General features: G+C 47.7%; 1 protein-coding gene across 1 annotated transcript in view; it reads right to left on the reverse strand.

Moving 5' to 3' along the window:
* Positions 1-17,473, reverse strand: part of lrig1 (leucine-rich repeats and immunoglobulin-like domains 1) — a 35,634-nt gene that overhangs the window by 4,035 nt on the left and 14,126 nt on the right. Inside the window, exons 4-15 of the mRNA XM_030420615.1 lie at positions 12,777-12,914; positions 12,399-12,542; positions 11,148-11,291; positions 10,516-10,659; positions 8,658-8,801; positions 6,354-6,434; positions 4,494-4,565; positions 3,937-4,008; positions 3,599-3,762; positions 2,900-3,253; positions 2,035-2,316; positions 109-543 (exon numbers count right to left, since the gene is read on the reverse strand). Of these exons, the coding sequence (XP_030276475.1) occupies positions 109-543; positions 2,035-2,316; positions 2,900-3,253; positions 3,599-3,762; positions 3,937-4,008; positions 4,494-4,565; positions 6,354-6,434; positions 8,658-8,801; positions 10,516-10,659; positions 11,148-11,291; positions 12,399-12,542; positions 12,777-12,914 (2,174 nt within the window). The remainder of the gene's footprint in view (positions 1-108; positions 544-2,034; positions 2,317-2,899; positions 3,254-3,598; positions 3,763-3,936; positions 4,009-4,493; positions 4,566-6,353; positions 6,435-8,657; positions 8,802-10,515; positions 10,660-11,147; positions 11,292-12,398; positions 12,543-12,776; positions 12,915-17,473) is intronic.

Here is a 17,473-nt window from a genome sequence, read left to right on the forward strand (position 1 = left end):
ACATTTTCCCGTTGCAGCTGGATCTAGTTTGAAGTTTGCGTTTGCTTTTCAGGTATACAGACACATGGAATCTCTCATTTCTCTCCATGACAGGACAGAATAGTTCACCTGTGTTGGTGACGCTGCACTCCTCGCTCTTCTTCCTGGTCTGGTAGATGATGCACACCCACACCAACGACGTCACCACGATGCTGGTCACTACAGCGATGACAATGATCCCTATGGTTACCGTGCTCGGCCCCACCGGCGACGCGCAGGAGCCGCGGTGCTGCTTCACCACCAGCTGGCTGTGGGCGCGCTCCGTGCCCAGTGTGTTGGACATGAGGCAGGTGTAGCGGCCGGCGTCCTCCAGAGAGGCGGCGCCGATGACCAGCAACTGGTTCCCGGGGGTGAAGTGGTGTCTCTCGGAGGGGCGCAGCGGCTGGTCATTACGCAGCCAGGTGATGCGGGGCGGCGGGCTGCCCAGCGCCTTACACTGCAGCGCCACCGTGTCCCCGACCACCACGCTGCGGTCCTCCAGCTCCTGAGCCAGGTGGGGGGTTTCTGTGGAGGAGAGGATTCCTGAGGTCAGCGTTTTTCGTTCTGTTGTTATTCTGTGACATCACAGTTTTAGGTTTCAGCGCTCAGGTTTCTGCTTCAGCTCAGATTGTTCACAGTATTGATTACATGGCGGTGAGTCAGCGGGATCGACTGGGCACAAAGTGTGATGTTCTCAGTTTAATCTGACCACCAAAAGCTTTCTGATGATGACGGTCTCACCCAACAATCATATTTATACGTCTGAGGTCACGTCTTTAACGCTGCTGACAAACACGTACGTTTTAATGACAGCACACAAACAGGATTTCTGTCTGTCGTCTTCAGAACAAAGCTCCCACTGTTTTCTCGGCAACTTCACATTCTGCTGAAAGGAGCACATTGAACGGAGTGTGTGTGTGTGTGTGTGTGTGTGTGTGTGTGTGTGTGTGTGTGTGTGTGTGTGTGTGTGTGTGTGTGTGTGTGTGTGTTAAGGTGGGCCTCTCCTCTCAGACTGAGCACTTCCCCTCACAGTGGGACATACACAGATTAAGAGATCTCACTTAACCCACTTCAGTCGCCCCTCTCTCTTCTATCAATACTTTCTCCCTCTCCATCAATCCCCTCTTCTCTACCACCCTCCCCTCCTCTTTCTTTTTCTCTCAATCCCACTCGCGCACCTTCCCCCACACACCGACTCCTCCATTCCAATTCTTCTTTGGCTCCCATTTTTCTCCCCCGCCACTCTTTTCCAGACAGGGGCCCCTCGACTACAGCCATCTCTCTCTCTCTCTCTCCCTCTCTCTCTCTCGTCCGTCTCTCAAACCCAAACATCACAGAGGCATGGTCGCTCGCTTTGCCTCAATATTCTAAATTGTTCAGTGGATTAGCACTCGGCTTGAACTCCTGGAAAGTCTCTCACAAGTCGCGCAACATGCAAATGTGTTGTTAAAATACCTCTTCGGCCAGTCTGTTAAATAAAGACACAGTTGCTTCGGAGTTCTTTGGGGGACTTTTAAACTACTGTGTGTTAGCAAGGAAACCCCCCCCAACTCTTTCTTTCTTTTTTTTTCTGTGTTCAACAAGGGACTGCTTTGCTCAGTTCAAAGACAAAGGACAAAGATGATCTATGTCCTGCGATGGTTATAGGAGAGCAGCTCAGTTTTGTTTGATTTAACAGTGTAAAACAGCCAATAAACTGGGAGCACTGAGGCCTGCAGTGAAGCAGCCATGACTGTCCCTCCCACCGAGAGAGAGGAGGGGGGTGGGAATGCCTAACAAACACCCCTCTGTGAGCCCCCCTCGCTTCTCCACCATCCCCCCTTTGACCCCCAACTGTGACCTTTGGCCCTTGACCTGCAGCAAGGCCACAGCTGCAGAGAAAAGAAAAATATAAAGCCTCCCATTCTGCGACTGACCATTTCCCGACTGAGCACCGGGGTATTTACAAGCGCTCGTCCTTGGGGCATGCGGGAAATTTATCGACACTGATAATGTTGAACTACGTGCAGCTCTTACCCAGCACAGTGAGCGTGGCGTTGGCAGAGACAGTCCCCGCTGTGTTTTTGGCGGTGCAGCTGTACACGCCCATGTCTTCCGGCTTGACGTCCATGATGAAGAACACATCGTCGTCGGGCATGACGTGCATCCGGCGTTCACGAGCGGCGGGGAAGTCTGTGCCGCCGTCCTTCTGCCAGGCGATCTGCGGGGCCGGGTGGCCCTCGGCGGCACACTCCAGCCTCGCTGTGTGGCCCGTCCTGATGGTGCTGTCCCTTGGAGTCTTCACGAAGGATGGGAGAACTGTGGGCGGAAGAGGCACCGTTAATCTGGTGATGTCCGAGTGCTGGCGTTCGAACCAGAACGCTCGACTCCACGGCGCAAATAATTCACCGCAAAGTAAAGACGAAGCTAGAGGCCTGACGCAGACCCAAACTCTAAATAAATACTCTACATTTGCAGGATATCGGAGTGACAGAGCGCAGAAGAGATGGCCCCTGTTAGCGCTGACATGCAGCTAAATCAATTTGTTCCGAATACCATCCTTGGAGAGATGGAGGCCCGAGCCACAGAGAGAAGACTTTATTCGAGTGAAAGAGAAGAAATCTGCGTGGCTGCTAATCTCAATCGCTGCTCTGTCAAACAGGACAATTGCAACTCACATAAGTTAAACATAAGCAGGCTATTTATTCGGTGGAAATTATGCAATTACACACATGTCAACAGGGATACTGGAGTGGCGTGTTTTTCTCTGTCCATCATGTCGTGACACGACACTGCATCTCTAATATTCTTCTATTTCCCCTCACATTTTAACATCACAGCTACAATAAACCAAACCCTCCCCTTTCATATTAACACATGTCAGCTGAAAACAACGACCTACCATTGACGCTGAGGCGGGCCTTGCTGGAGTAGGTGGAGCCAAAGTGGTTAGTGATGATGCACTGGTAACGGCCCTCGTGGGCGAAGGTGACATGCCGCAGGTGCAGGATGGTGGTGTACTCCATCACACCCCCGCCTGCCCCGGGTACGTCAGATGATGTGCCTTGGTGGTGAGCGCGAACGTGGGCGTAGTTCTCCGTCTCTGCTTGGCGAAGCAGCTCCTGGTCTTTGCGCCAGGCGAAGGTCATGGGGGAGGAGCTGCTGCTCGCTGCTGTACAGGTGAGACGCACGTCGCTGCCGAGGACCGTCACCGTGGTTTCTGGCTGCACGGTGATTTGGGGCTTCGGAAGATCGTCTGAGGGAGGACAACGATAGAAGGAGAGGAAGACAGTTTTTGGAGGGATGAGAAAAAAAGGAAAAAGGAATCTGACTTTGAAGCATAAATCACACGTGTCAAACATCAAAGGTCTCAGTAGGTGTCTGCTTGCTATGAACAAATGGATGTGAAAGAGATAAATAAAACACACATTAGGATCCATTAGCTTGTCCGACTGCAATGCGAAGCTAAACAAAAACACAAAACACCACCCAAACAAATGTGTGCAACTATGTAAATAACAGAACACAGCAGCTGTCAGTGTGGCTCTTGCGCAACACACCCGTCCGCGTAAACACAGATCAAGCGCAGACGCACACTCACCACACACAAAGCTGCTGGACGGAGCCTGGAAGATGCTGGTGCCCTTCAGGCTCTCCGGGTGGGCACAGGTGGCATTGACAGCAGCCTGCAGACCACGTGACAGCAACCAGTCGGGCAGCCAGTGGAGCTGGCAGTCGCACAGGAAGCTGTCGCTCTGAATGAGCCTGCGGAGGAGAGGAGAGGAGAGGAGAAGGTATAGTTGTATTTATCACATCTGTTGCATCTGGAACTGAATATGTAGCTCTGAGAGTGTGTGTGGATGCCAGGGATTTGAGCCATGTGTCTGTTTTCTGTGCACACAAAATGAGTTTTTGTGTTAATGCATCAATAACACTCACAGTGTTTTGAGGTTCTTCATTTTACTGAAGGCATCGGGCTGGATGGAGCGGATAGCATTGTCTCCCAAGTTCCTGTAGGGACATTACACATTGTCTCATCAACAACGACCACACATTAAAGCCGAGCACACTCAAGTTTTCATTAGAGAAGGATCTGACTTTTTAACCAAGGTGGAAATATATCCACGTCTGAGGATGCATGCCACCTTTTCCGTCCCTCCCTGCCCTCGCTTGACAAAAGGCCTGTGAAAGAGCTTATAGGAATTCCATTTCTTGTGCGGAGCTCGCCATATGCTCAATAACTTTGTTCCAGCGCAGAGGCAGGAAAAAAAAGGCCAAAGTTGAGATCGTGTTAGGCTAACGAGAGAGAAGCAGCTGGCCGCTCGCAAAAGCCTCTGTCTTCTCCTTTTACAAAGACGCTATTAAATTGCTAGCGGCCCACTCTCTGCCAGCTACTTTTGGCAATACACCCTCACCACCACCGCCGCCATCTTCCACACTCTCTCTCTCTATGCCGGGGAGGAGGAGGGGGCAGCCAAGCATTGTGGGATACTCACAGGTGTTCCAGGGTCTCCAGGCCAGAGAAGGCTTTCTTGGCCACCGACTTGATCTTGTTTCCAAACAGAGTCCTGCCGTTTCCAAACATGAAGGGTGTCGATAGATGAAGAGAGAGAGCGAGGGAGAGAAGAAGAAGAGGGGGGGGGGGGGTGAGAAGAGAGAGTAAGAGAGGGAGAGAAGCACAATTAGCAAGGCAGAATCTGATAAGAGTGAGGGGGATTGAGGTATTGGAAATCTGAACTGTGCGGAGATTAGCCCGGAGGAAGGGTGAGGGAGATTGGATGGGGTCTGAAAGTGTGTGTGTGTGTGTGAGAGGGTGAGGGTGGGAGGGACCTGGGCTCTGCGCTGCTCTTCAAAGACCACTTTTATCTTTATTAGAATTTAATAGCAATGACCAGCCAGGGCTGTGTGTGTGTGAGTGTGTGTGCGTGGTGGCTCTTTCACCCCCGGCAGAGCTTGTAAGGACATACGTGCAACCATGTGAGTGTGTGTCCGTGCCTGTCAAGCCTGGTTTGAAACAAGAGGTGAGTTGCTGTTCGCTCTGATTCGGGGTCCTAATCCCTCCTTCCACCTCCCCTCCCTCGTCCCTCTCATGTTGTAGCCTCCGCTTCACAGGAAGAGGAGACACGGCTGGCTGGTTCACAATGAAGACCCCAGTGTTCCAACTCATCCACACGTACGCACAAACAAGCGGCTGTCTTGTCACAGTGATGGTGAGAGGGCTACTTTGTCATTTTTGCAACTTTTATTTTAAAAAAATGAAATAAAATTTGAGACCGCCTCATCTTCTTCCTTGGCTTGGATCTATAAGATCCACTTCCCTCCCATGTGGCGGCATTCAAACGCCACTTTAAGCAGACCCAGTGGACACTTTGATGTCTCGCCCCGTCTTTCTCTTTTCTGCATCTCTTTTTCCCATGGCTCGCTTTGCCAGCGTTGGGATGTAGCAAGGCCCGCTTCCGCCAACGCCGTGACAAAAGGGGCAGGGTCAGAGGGCGGGGCATGCGAGGCGTTTGATGTTGATGACTGAATGCAAGTCCTCGATTTCACCCTCCCTCAGTTCCAAACAACGAAAGACTGGGAAAGAGGGGACGAGAGGAGCGGAGGCATGGAGGAGAAATAGAAATAAGCCTATTGGGGAGCGAACCCCTGCCAGCCTCGAAGAAAAGCCCTTTTCTCATTCTCCTTCTCCCGTTCTTTCTCTTTCAGCGGCACACACTGGGAACCATCTTGGCTGGACATCATCTTTTCATCCTGCAGGTTGATGATTGCCGCTCGGTGCCAAAAACTCCACGTCTGCTGCAATTTCTCAACTTTTGACATTGAACTTTTTTACTAGCTGCCTTGACGAAAACCTTGATTAGTAATCATGAAAAACAGATACAACAAAAATGATTCACTATCTCCTTCTTGAACCAGTTAGCAACAAAGAGAACACAGTTTGGCCATAAAGCTACAGTGAAACAATGAAATCATAAGATTAAAGCCAGATTGAACTGGAGACAAACTGGCCTGAGCTTCAACAATGACCTTCAATGTTTCATGAACAAGCCTTGTGAAAAAAGGAAGAGGGGCCCTATAAGTCACTGCAACGACTTCCCCACCAAGTGAAGTGTGGGGTCCTGAGGGGACACATATCTCAGACTCTGTGGCCAGTAATTGGACCGGCTCAACTTGGCTGGCAATGAAGGCTGAGTCGGGATTTGGAGGGAAACATTTGGATCCAAGAAAAAAAAAAGCTCAATTCAGTTTCTTTGATTGTGTGTTACTGAAGAACAGCGCAGAGGGATGAAAAGGAGGGGTTGAGAGCGAAGGAGAGGTGGAGGGACTTTTAAGAAAGAGCGAGGGGAGACACTCACAGCTTGTTGAGGCTGTCCAATCCAGAGAAGGCCCCGTTGGTGTCCTCTATTGTGCCCGAGATGTCGTTATGGTCCAGCTCCCTGTGGAGAAAGGAGAAAAGAGGGGGGATAAGAAAGATGGAAGGAGGGGAGGGAGGGGAGCAGTAGAACAGGGACAGGGTCTGCCAGCGCTGAAGCGTTACACAGCCCTGGCAGAGGACGGTCTGGAAGTCACGGGTTACCCCTTCGCCCACACACCCTCCCTCTCTCCCTTCCTCTCTACATCATCCTCCCCCCCTTGCACCTGGCCTTAAGAGCCCCTCTGCTGCTCTGCTCTGCCAACCAAGCGCATTCTTTCCTTGGAGGGGTGGAGAAGGAGTGTGCATGTGAGTATGGGTGCATGTGCATTGGTGTGTTGAGGCAAACCCAGCGCAGGGAAACGCATGTATAATTCATGGTGGCGTGGAGGGGTTGGCGGGAACACAATGCTGTGTGAGAGGCCAAACCGTTGGGTCTTTTCGGCCAATGGCTGCAGGTATGGCACTGCCAAATGAGGCTAGGAGGCGAGCTTAGCCATGGCTGGGCAAAAACAAAATGAACTCGATGAAAAGGAAGAAAAAAGGGCTTCTTTTACAGCCTTCGGGGGTTTCCAACCACTTGTTGAATGCACTTTACTTCCCCTTGCAAGGTCTAAAGAATTACCTCTGTAGGTGAGGTCATAGCTGCGGAGGGGCCACAGCTCCGCCCCTCTTCGTGGTAATCGAAAAGAGAAAACAACAGTCGGACGACTCCTCTGAACCATTAAAAGACTTTCTTTCAAACTTGAGAAAGGCCTTTGAGCTTGATGGTCAGCAACACCCTCCGCCTCCACAATAGCACCTCCTCCCTCCCTTTGCTTTCCAAGCATCTCTTCTCCCCCTCTGGTTCTTTTCAGTCTCCACTGGCCGCTGTCTTAGTTGGACTGGACAGGGGCTGCCAATTTCCTACTCTTTCTGGCTGGCTGGATGTGAATGGCCGTTGCCTTGTTAAAGCAAGGCCAGTGACGGGGGCTGTGGAGCAGGGAGACCGGGCACTGCGAGGGGGGAGGGGGTGCTCCGATGAGCCAAAGACCCCCGTGGCCGAATTAGAGGGCAGGCTGGCTTGTTTGGAGCTTTCACACCCCGATGCAGGCTCCAGCCCCATGCCAGCACAACCAGCAGCGCAGGCCCAATTAAAGCTCCCCCGGCTCCTTTTCAGGGCCCAGCCTATGCCTGTCCTCCCCTCCACTGATTAGATTAGGCCTGCCTCAAAGACACGGAGCACAGGATGCAAGAGCAGGAGAGGACAGATCATGCAAAATCGGGCCATAGAGAGCCTGTGTATTTGTGGATAACACAAGGAGATGACAGAGTACACTTAGGATAACTGAGGGGAAGAGATAGGCATTAAGTGTGCTTTAAAAGGGTAAAGCCAAAAGAAACAAAGTGACCAATTAAAGTCAAGAAAGGAAAACATGAGAGAAGAACTGAGATAGCGTGGTTACAGGCTCAGCCATCCAACTCTCCATTTCTCTCTGTAGCTAGTTATCTAGCACCCAGTTTGCCAGCAGAAAGAGGCCTTATGTGCCTTGGCTTGTCACCCAGCTGTGAGAGAGAGCTCGTCTAGCCAGCTCTGGCACAATTCTACTCTCTGGCTCTCTCACCGTGAGGAAGGCATAGCCAAGAGGACCTTGGTTAGGAACCAAGACCCCCAAGTCTTTCTCCTGGATTTATCCCCCGACTTTCTCCCTTTCATTCACTCCTTTCATTTCTTTCTTTAGGCCTGTTTGGGCTCTTTGTGCAAAAAGGTGGATCAGCTGGAAGAGAAAGCTCCGTCTTTATTCGTGGCTCCTAAAAGTCGAGGAAGGATCTCGAGGGACGTGAGCGACGTGGACTACTTTCAGATCCAAGGTTGTTGGAAGCCCGCGTACGAGACAAAACAAAAACCTCAAAACAAAACTAGACAAAAGGAACAAAGTGAGAGAAGACGCAAGAATAATGAGGAGTTGCCAGAGAAACCGCGGCAACAGTGATGCAGATACCTCGTAAAAGTTTCAAAAACTCATGAATAGACATGAATGCAGATAGAGATTAAAGCCGTCTTGAAAAATATACAACTCAATGAACGGACTGCGTAAGCCTAAATATCAAATATCACAAAGGCAAGACCAATATTACATATCTCAGCTTTCACTGCTCCCAAGTGGCACATCTCAGCCTTATCGTCAGAAGGGGCAAAACAATAATGAGTGGGCTGTTGGGGGTTGTTTGGGGCTTGGTAATGGTGGTGGAGGGGGGCTGTACTTACAGGTTGCGTAGGGCCTTGAGGCCTCTGAAAGCTCCCTCGGTGATGTGGCTGATGGAGTTGTGGCCCAGACGCAGTGTGTGGAGATCCCCCAGCACAGCCAGGCTGCCTTCATCCAGACGTGTCAAGTTGTTGTACGACAGATTCCTGGAGAGAGAAACAGAGCACGAGACAGACGGAGAGGAGGACAGAGGCAGACGGGGAGACGGGGAGACGGAGAGAGAGGAGGAGAGGAAAATCAAGGGGAAAAGAGAAAAAAAATATTCTGTGTGAGGTCTGGAAAGAGATGACAGGTTGGCAAAACGCTGAGGCAGCTCGTGACATCATTATACTTAAATTTCATGGCTGATTCAATGTCTATTTGCCACTCCGTGATGTGCTTTTCCATTGTGACTGAAACAGAGAATGAGCTTAACAGACCTCAAGGGCTCAACCAAGGTCCTGACAGTTTGGCGGGGAAGAAAATAAGTTCTTGGTTGGAGCTTTACATGTCTACAACCTCCATTTAAAAAGCCTACTTGAGCGTGCGGTAAACCCCAGGGGAATCTATACTGTCACTCAGTGTGATACACTAAACTGATACATTTTCTCGTATCAAATCTCTTTTTTTTCCCCCTTACATGGCGTCAGGAAGTCCAAATAGGATGAGAAGAGTACATGGGTTCCAAGCAGATTCGCTTGTTTTAAGAATCTGTCAGGAAAGAGCACTCTGCTAGTAAAAAAACAACATCTGACCTGAGTTTACATGAGGAACAGGGTAAAAGTGAAGACTCAGATCCTGTTTCAATGGCTTGTAAGACTGTTTTCATATAATACCTCTTGATGAATCCTGATTATAAATCCAATAATGCTATCCTTCAGCTGTGGTCAAAGGCAGTATTGTGCATTATATTGCCCTCTCTATGGCCCTTGCTGTCTGTCTCTGTGGCCAGGACTCAGGTTTGCTTGACCAGTCATGTGTGCAGAGATTCTCCCTGATGACCAGCTCAGCCCGGGCTCATTGGGAATGCAATAAGAGGCTCCTCATAAAGACAAGTCACTCTTTTCTATCAGTCACCGGGGTCATCATAACTCAAATCATATAACTGCTGATTGGTGCAGTGCCAGGAGGGGGCTTCAGAGATGGCGCTGGGAGCTATCTGTCATTCGTAGACGTGTACACAGGAAACAGCAATGAGATACACAAAGCAAACGTACATGAATGCCACCTACGTCTTCTTTATGCCTACTGACTGTTACACATAAACTAACACAGGCGCCACGGATACCCCAGGCTACCTCGCAGTTAGCAACGCCTCAGCTGAGCAAAGCACTTTACAGCAGCAATACGACAGTCATGTCAACGGAAAAGGAAAGACTCGCAGATAATAGCTCCTCATTGGGAAGACAAAGGGCCGTAAAGGCGATCCTTCAGTGTAATTGCCACGACACAACCGGTAGAGGATTACACGCCGCTCTGCCAAACCCGCGCCTCAGAAGTGAGTACAAAAACTCTTGTCAAAGGGGTTGAGTGTTGTTGAGCTCAGCTCTAATTATGGGATAAACAGGCTTATTCTGAGAATAGTGTAATGTATTGAGTGTTAAAGCACAATGTCATTTAACCCCTCGAACGGTAGATGGATGATATGGATGGGGGTGGGGAGTGTTGGATTCTCAAGCTATGGGACAAGGGGACTGGATCCTAAGATACAGAGCAACATTTCAACCCACAAGTTTTGAATACACAACTTGTGTTTTTTAAACCGAGTAATGTTCACCTTTGTCGCCTCACACCCTCTTCCACTGCAGGAACTTTGGGAACGTTACCGCTGTCTATAATTTCAGTGTGAGTTTTCAGGCTATTTCAAACGCTTGTACTCACAGTTCCCTCAGCTTTTGGCAGAACTTCCATCCATCAGCGTTGATGCGAGCTATAGAGTTGTTACTGAGGAATAACTGCTGAAGGGAAGTCAGGCCATACAGGGAGCCACTGTTCACCTCTGTCAGGCTGTTGTAGTCCAGATGACTGCAAGAGACAAACACGAGCGAAATAAATACAAAAATAAATATCATCATGAAGAACGAAGGTCAGGGTTCAGACGCACTGGTTTAGCGTACAACAGGATGGGTGGGGTTTGGTGGTAATTGGTGGGCCTTGAAATTACTAAATTTGCAGCAGCTATTCTGAAGAAAAAAAAAACACACTGCAATTTGAGGCCATTATTGTGTTATTTAGCATGTAATTGAAATAATATGTAAAATTGCAGGTCAGCAGGAAAAGGTGTGATTGTTGAGATAATGAACAAGTTCCAGTAAGCACAAAAAGATTTCATTCTCATAAAGGTTTGGTGGGTGATTATTCCTGTTACAGTAACTGGTGTAAATAGGATAAGTGTCAGAGTTTTCCCATGCTGATGAGTGTTTCGCATAATGTGTAATACTTGGCAACTTACTAATTTCATGTAAATATATTATTCGGTTTATTTATAGACACTGTTTAGTTGTTTTACTTACAGGACTTTCATCTTGGCCAGGTCCCAGAAGGCCCCATCAGTCAGTTTGCTGATGCTGTTTCTTTGCAGTTTGAGGACCTCCAGGCTGGACAGACCCTGGAAGGTCAGACCCTCCACCTGACGAATACGGTTCCTGTTCAGCTCACTGCAGAGTGGACAGACAGACAATTCAAAGAAAATGTAGTGGCTGATAGTGGGGGGGGGAAAGTTAGTGAGCCACTTAATCATACTTTAAACTTTGTCAAAATATTCTCTTCACTAAAAAAAAACTCTTCCTCTTTTGCCCTCAGTCTACATAAGAATCCATTACAGGCAAGTCACGACCACAGAATCCTGTAGCCTGCACGCTTGAGCTGGAGTATTTTGTAGTGAACAAATCTTAACAAGCATTCCTCAGAGGTGTCCTTTCCACCTGGGGCATTAAATCAGCACTGTATACCCATAGGCTTCAACGTACAAACAAGGGTCAACTTATGACCCTATGAATTAAAGGTTATACTAAAAGGAGATATGAAAAGACAACATGGTGTAAGATTTTAAACCGAGCAGTGAGTCAGTATTTTGCATACAAGGCCTGAGATGTCTCTGCATGTAGCTGTGAACCTGTACATCTGGCGTGTGAGAGCGTGGAGGCTGTAAAAGCCCTCACGTTGGTAAAGATAAACATCCACACAGGCTCTTTTAGATCTAATGTGCATCACCACTACCGTGTGCAGATACAGTGTAACCGGGGCCACCTGTCCAACAAAAAGGCACCTGGGGGAAACTCCCGCAGTCACAATGGGGAAGACTCCCGTTACGCGAGTCCCTTTGCTCTCCAGAGTGGAGGCGTTGAGATACAAATGAGTCAACCTCGCTGTTAGGCCGGAGGGAAGTTTGACTGAGATAATAGAGCATGGTGTGTGGAATGGACTAACCACTTTCGGGATATGGAAGAAAGCAATAAATCACAGATAGTACAGCTCCGGTGTTTACCTAGTCAGACCGCGTCCACCTCTAGAGGTATAGCTCACACTAATAGTGTTCCAAATGTTAAACACACAGACCACGACCAACTCGTACTCATTTAAACTCGTCATTATTTTCAATTCTGTAATGTCTCAGAAGAAACTGGGACGCTCATATTTTTTGACATTTGTGTTTAGGCTGAAAATGAATATTGTTTTTGCAGGAACGGTTCTGACGGATCAACACACAACCTTGTCAGCATGCTAATTAGGCTGCTGAACTGATGAAATCCAGTGGTACTCACAGCTGGGTGAGCCGCGGGAGCTGGAAGGCTCTCACAGGGATCTGGCTGATGCGGTTGCGGCTCAGTCTGAGGACCTGTAGAGTTGAGCCCAGGTGGTCCAGAGCTCCGAGCTCCAACACGCTGATCTTGTTGTTGCTTAGGTACCTGTACATAGAAAAAGCACATTGTGATGTAAGATTCCCCGTTTCTGTCCCTCTTGAGTTATTTTACATAATTCAATCAATTTCCCCCCAAAATGTTTTTATTAATACAATCTTTAATATGGTATTTGGGATACAACTTTTTGATGTAAAACCCTGCAGACACTGTTAAAGTTTCATTGTTTCATTTCTATAGATTAGTGTGCTATATGCCGCAGCACTTTGAGATTGTACTTACAGGTCTCTGATTTGGAGCCCGGCAGGAAAGCAGTGCCCTCGAAGCTCGGTGATGTCATTATTACACAGGTCCAGCGTTTCCACAGAAACCAGCTCTCTGGTCCGCCTGCCATCTATGCTGCGGATCTTATTATGATGTCTGGAAAATGAAGACGCACAAAAAAGGCATGAGGTGTGGTTGAAAACTCGACCCGACAAAGTATCAGTATCACTATCATGGAAAATATGACCCTGTTTAACTTCAGTGTCCATTTCCCATCACCGGAGGAAGACACTCCAAATCCCCCTGCTTCTCTAAATCCACTCTCTCACACAAAGACAGCAGAGTACACAGAACAAAGTGGTCTTCAACCACCACAAATTTGTTCTTTAAGAGCTTCCAAACAGAGGCTGGCCTTCTTTAAACAATTCCAAGGACACCTGTGCTTCTCGACTGAGCTGAGGCGCAACATCTATTAGATAGATGGGGCCTTGGTAATCAACTAGGGCCACTTAAAGGGGAATTTCTGTGCACTTCAGTGTGTCATGGAATGGAGAGATGGCTGCGTGGTTCTCAAGAAGTTCTGGCCACTATCAAAGTGCTAATCTACTGAGGTCAAAGGAGCAGGAACTAATAACAATATAACAGCGAAGCAAAAAATTAACAATCTTGAAGAGATCCAACAAAACAAACAATTAACACTTCTTCTGCCAGGAGGTCCTCTTGTCCTCCTAAACCTCTATGGTGGGTTGTTTTTGCCAACCAGCACTCAATTAAACAAGAAGAACAAAAGAGAAAGTAAAAGAACTTATCGTATAAATTTTCCTCCAATTTGGATAAAGGGGTGGTGGAAACACTGCTCGGCAGGGACAGACACACTCCTGTAAGCATGAACTTGCGTAACCCAAACACAGCTCTACTCTACTGCAAACATACAGTACGTACACAGTATAATATGCAAAGCAGACAGGTTTAAAAAGAACACACAGTTAGACATCCATCCTGCTACACCAGTTGTCTATGCCTGTGCAGAGGTATGTTTGTGTGTGTCCGCATATATGTCAGTGTGTAACTAAGGAGTCTGATGGCCGGTGTTATCTGATCATACATGAAAGACTTTTCTGGGCGACACATTTGACACATGCCTGGGTGCTAACTAGGGACGGGAATTTCATTTAGTATCCCTTTCATTTACCCGACTGGTTGGGAAAACCCCCCCCCCCACACAAAATCTAACGAGTGAGAGAGTGAAAAGCAAAGAGATGGCTCAAATTAAGTCTCTTAATAATAAAAGCACAGAGAAAGCAGGTTTAAACACTTCACAGATTAAACTGAGAAAAGCACAGAATTACATCAAACAATTACCAAATTAAGTTTCATTTTAAACTTTCTTTGGCTCTTTCTTGACCTCCCACCACGACCATATTGAGAGGTAATAATGAAAAAATGGTCTTTTATACCAAACACCTGTGTTTCAGCCCCATTTCCAACATGGAGCTGACTGTTTTGCTCAAATCTGATGACCTGCATGGATTTCATAAGATGCAGGAAAGTGACACATATGGGAGCGTATCACAACATCACATCTACTCGAAGTTACCAAGTTAACTAAATGTTTTATCTTAAGAGCAATTCATTTGGCCCACAGAAAGTGTGGCAGCATTAGAAGAAAACTCAGAAACGCAGCAATGTTATTCTGAGTTAACTTCCTAGGATGTTGCGTGTGTGTGTAGGAGTGTGTTTGACAGAAAGAGCAGGAGACAGAGCAGGTGTTCCACCAGTCAAACTCGTCAAAACAAGGTCAGTCCCTCCTTCCTTTCTAGCCTTCAGCCAGCAGATGGACACACACACGGACACACACACACACACACAAACGTACACACACACACACACACACACACACACACACACACACACACACACACACACACACACACACACACATTTATTGGTGTCTGAGAGGAGGAGGGGTCACACCACAGCATCCCACCTGAATAAACAGTGGCAGAAATGGTTAAGGATGAGCCAAGCAAGCACGACTGGGCAAACACACACACACTACACAAATAACACACACACACGGGACAGAGCAACAGACAGTGGCTACAGTGAGCCTGAGCAAAAGGGACAGAGGGAAGGAATTGGGGAGGGTAAAGGGAGGGGGGGGGGATGAAGGGGTGAGGTGGGGTCAACAGCTGGTGACCTTTGCTGGGAAAAACAGATCAGTCTCAAACTGGTGGGAGAGGTTGACCTCTCTCACTCGTTCTCTCGCCCTGCTCTCCCTTCCACCACTCCAACCAGATTCCCTCTCCTCTCTCCCCCTGTCTCCCTCTCTCCCGCCTCTTGCTCGCTCCCTCCCACAGTCAGAGCCCAGCTGCGTGAGAGACAGATAAAGCCGCGGCGCTCAGTGTGTTTGAAGTCCACACATACAATAGTAGCGTTTATAAAAAGTGATTATCATACGGCCGGGGACAGTTCTGATAAAGAGGAGCTGGCTTCACTCTTGTTCCCTTTGATGTCCGGGGTCTTATTCGCCTCCATTCCACTTAATTCCAAATCTCATTACCCTGCCCCATTGACCATCTGATTATCATGAGACGGGCACATTTTGACACTTCTTTTGATGTATATGGAAAGTGCAGCAGTGGTTTACACTAGCATGCCCATTTCCAGTGTCATCTTTGTGGGCGATTGTTTGGCCCGTCCTCTCCTATTTGAAGCTGGCTGCCGGGACAAAAGGAGAATTATTTCAAAATCAGATCATCCAGCGGGCCATATGATTTCTATCCTGAGCTGTTTTAAAGGGGCCATTTTGATGTTCATTGAAAACAATGGGAAAGTTATTGCTTCTCTGCCGTCACTGTGACAATGTGTTGTAAAAACATTTTGTTGCTTTTTTTTCTATCCTGCTGTGGCATTCTGGGAGTCTGCAGAGATGCCAAGTGCACTGTAGGACTGTGGGAGCCCAGTTAGTTTTTAGGTAATCAGGCGACTCTTGTTTTCAATTTCCGATAGAGTGGTTACTGGTTTGACCGACTGATTGACATCTAACCAATTGATAGCTATCGGAAAGGGATGAAAGCAACAGGTAGCAGACAAAAAAGGCAAAAGAAAAATCACCTCTCGGCCAGGCAACGGGTTACGAAGAAAGCAGAACAAAGAAAGGCAGAAGGAAGCGGGAAAGAAATCCAGCCCACTCACCTTTCTCTTCTTAGTTCATCTATTCCTCTTAATTTTAATTTTAGATACAAGACTACCATAATTCTATAGAAATGTGTATACTGTGCTCCCACAGCACTGAAGTCATCAAGTATGAACCTTTTAAAGTTTGTGAACCAGATAACTCTGAATAGCCAGGTGCTGATCAGATACAGTCTGATGATTATCTTTGCAAAGATACCTCCTCAGCAATCTTCATGGGTTTAAAAGCTGCATTAAAATGAAGTAATGTACGTTTCTGACCATAGCAAATTCTTATACTTATTCTAACACTGGCCTCTACCCACTTTGTCATTATGTCCACATGACTGAGGATTATAAGAGTCATTCCTAAAATATTGTCGCAAGATTTACAGAGGTATTTGGTCAAAAATATGGTAATATTTGACTTTGTTGCCCAGCCTTATCATTTATAAAGTGGAAGATTTAAAAAACACAGTTTGTTGCTACATGGTCTTAAAATAATAGAGCAGTATTATCGGACTATGTCGCCCAGCTGTAATTTAACTGAACATTGAGAGCGACAGAAATGCTGGAAACTTTGCTATTTAATGTGTGCTATTCTTCAAATATCATTAATTTTGTCATTTCCATCAGACAGTGCAAACTTGCAAACTGATACAATCCAGGACTCACAGGCAGTCAGACAGTAGCAACCACATATGATGGACCCTTTTGGCGACCGTTGGATGGGGGGTTAGAAGTCTTTTCTCAGTCTGTTCTTTAGTGTGTGTGTGTGTGTGTGTGTGTGTGTGTGTGTGTGTGCGCGGCAAGCGTCTGTCTCACACAAACTTGTAGTCAGACAGCATTCCAGACTATCTCAACCAATGGCACAGGATCACTGCCTACAGTCTCCAGTGCTGCCTCTGCCAGGGCACATACAGTGAAACTCTCAAACTCAGAGGGCTCTGTAGTTGGCAGGGGAAACCACATTTACATTTGGGAATATCCTTGGGCATGAGCTCACCACTCGCTTCTCCTTTTCTGCTTACTTATCCTCTCTGTTCCCTTCTGCCGCTGCCTCCTCCACTACTTCTCGTCAACCATTTCTCTTTCGCCATGTAGTGATGTCACCCTGATCTGACACTATTCACATCCCCCGTCCTGTCCACCCTCCCTAGTTGCTCATCCTTCCTTCCCTTCTCACTGTCACCCATTTTACTGTAAGCCATGTGACTGACAGCTGCAGCTGCAAGTGCTTCAACGGGCCCTCACTTCAGCTGTGTGGCTTTGTAAAGATCCGACCCTCCCTCCAGCCTCCACTCCCACCAGGCCTAGAGGCCTTCCCCTAGCAACAGGCTTCAAGTCAGGCCAAAAAAAGACACCCCAATCATTTGGAGGGGCTGCGACACTGCATAGTTTGTGCAAGTAAAGGTGAACTTGCTCTGATCGGTTTGGTATCAAAAGCAACGTGAACAGGAGATTGTGTTAAACCCTAAACATCTAGTTTGAAAACACACACAAAACAGCTCAAACCTTTTGGAATCATGACAAATGTG

The sequence above is a fragment of the Sparus aurata genome, chromosome 6, assembly GCF_900880675.1.
Source record: "Sparus aurata chromosome 6, fSpaAur1.1, whole genome shotgun sequence".
In the NCBI taxonomy this organism is placed as follows: Eukaryota; Metazoa; Chordata; class Actinopteri; order Spariformes; family Sparidae; genus Sparus; species Sparus aurata.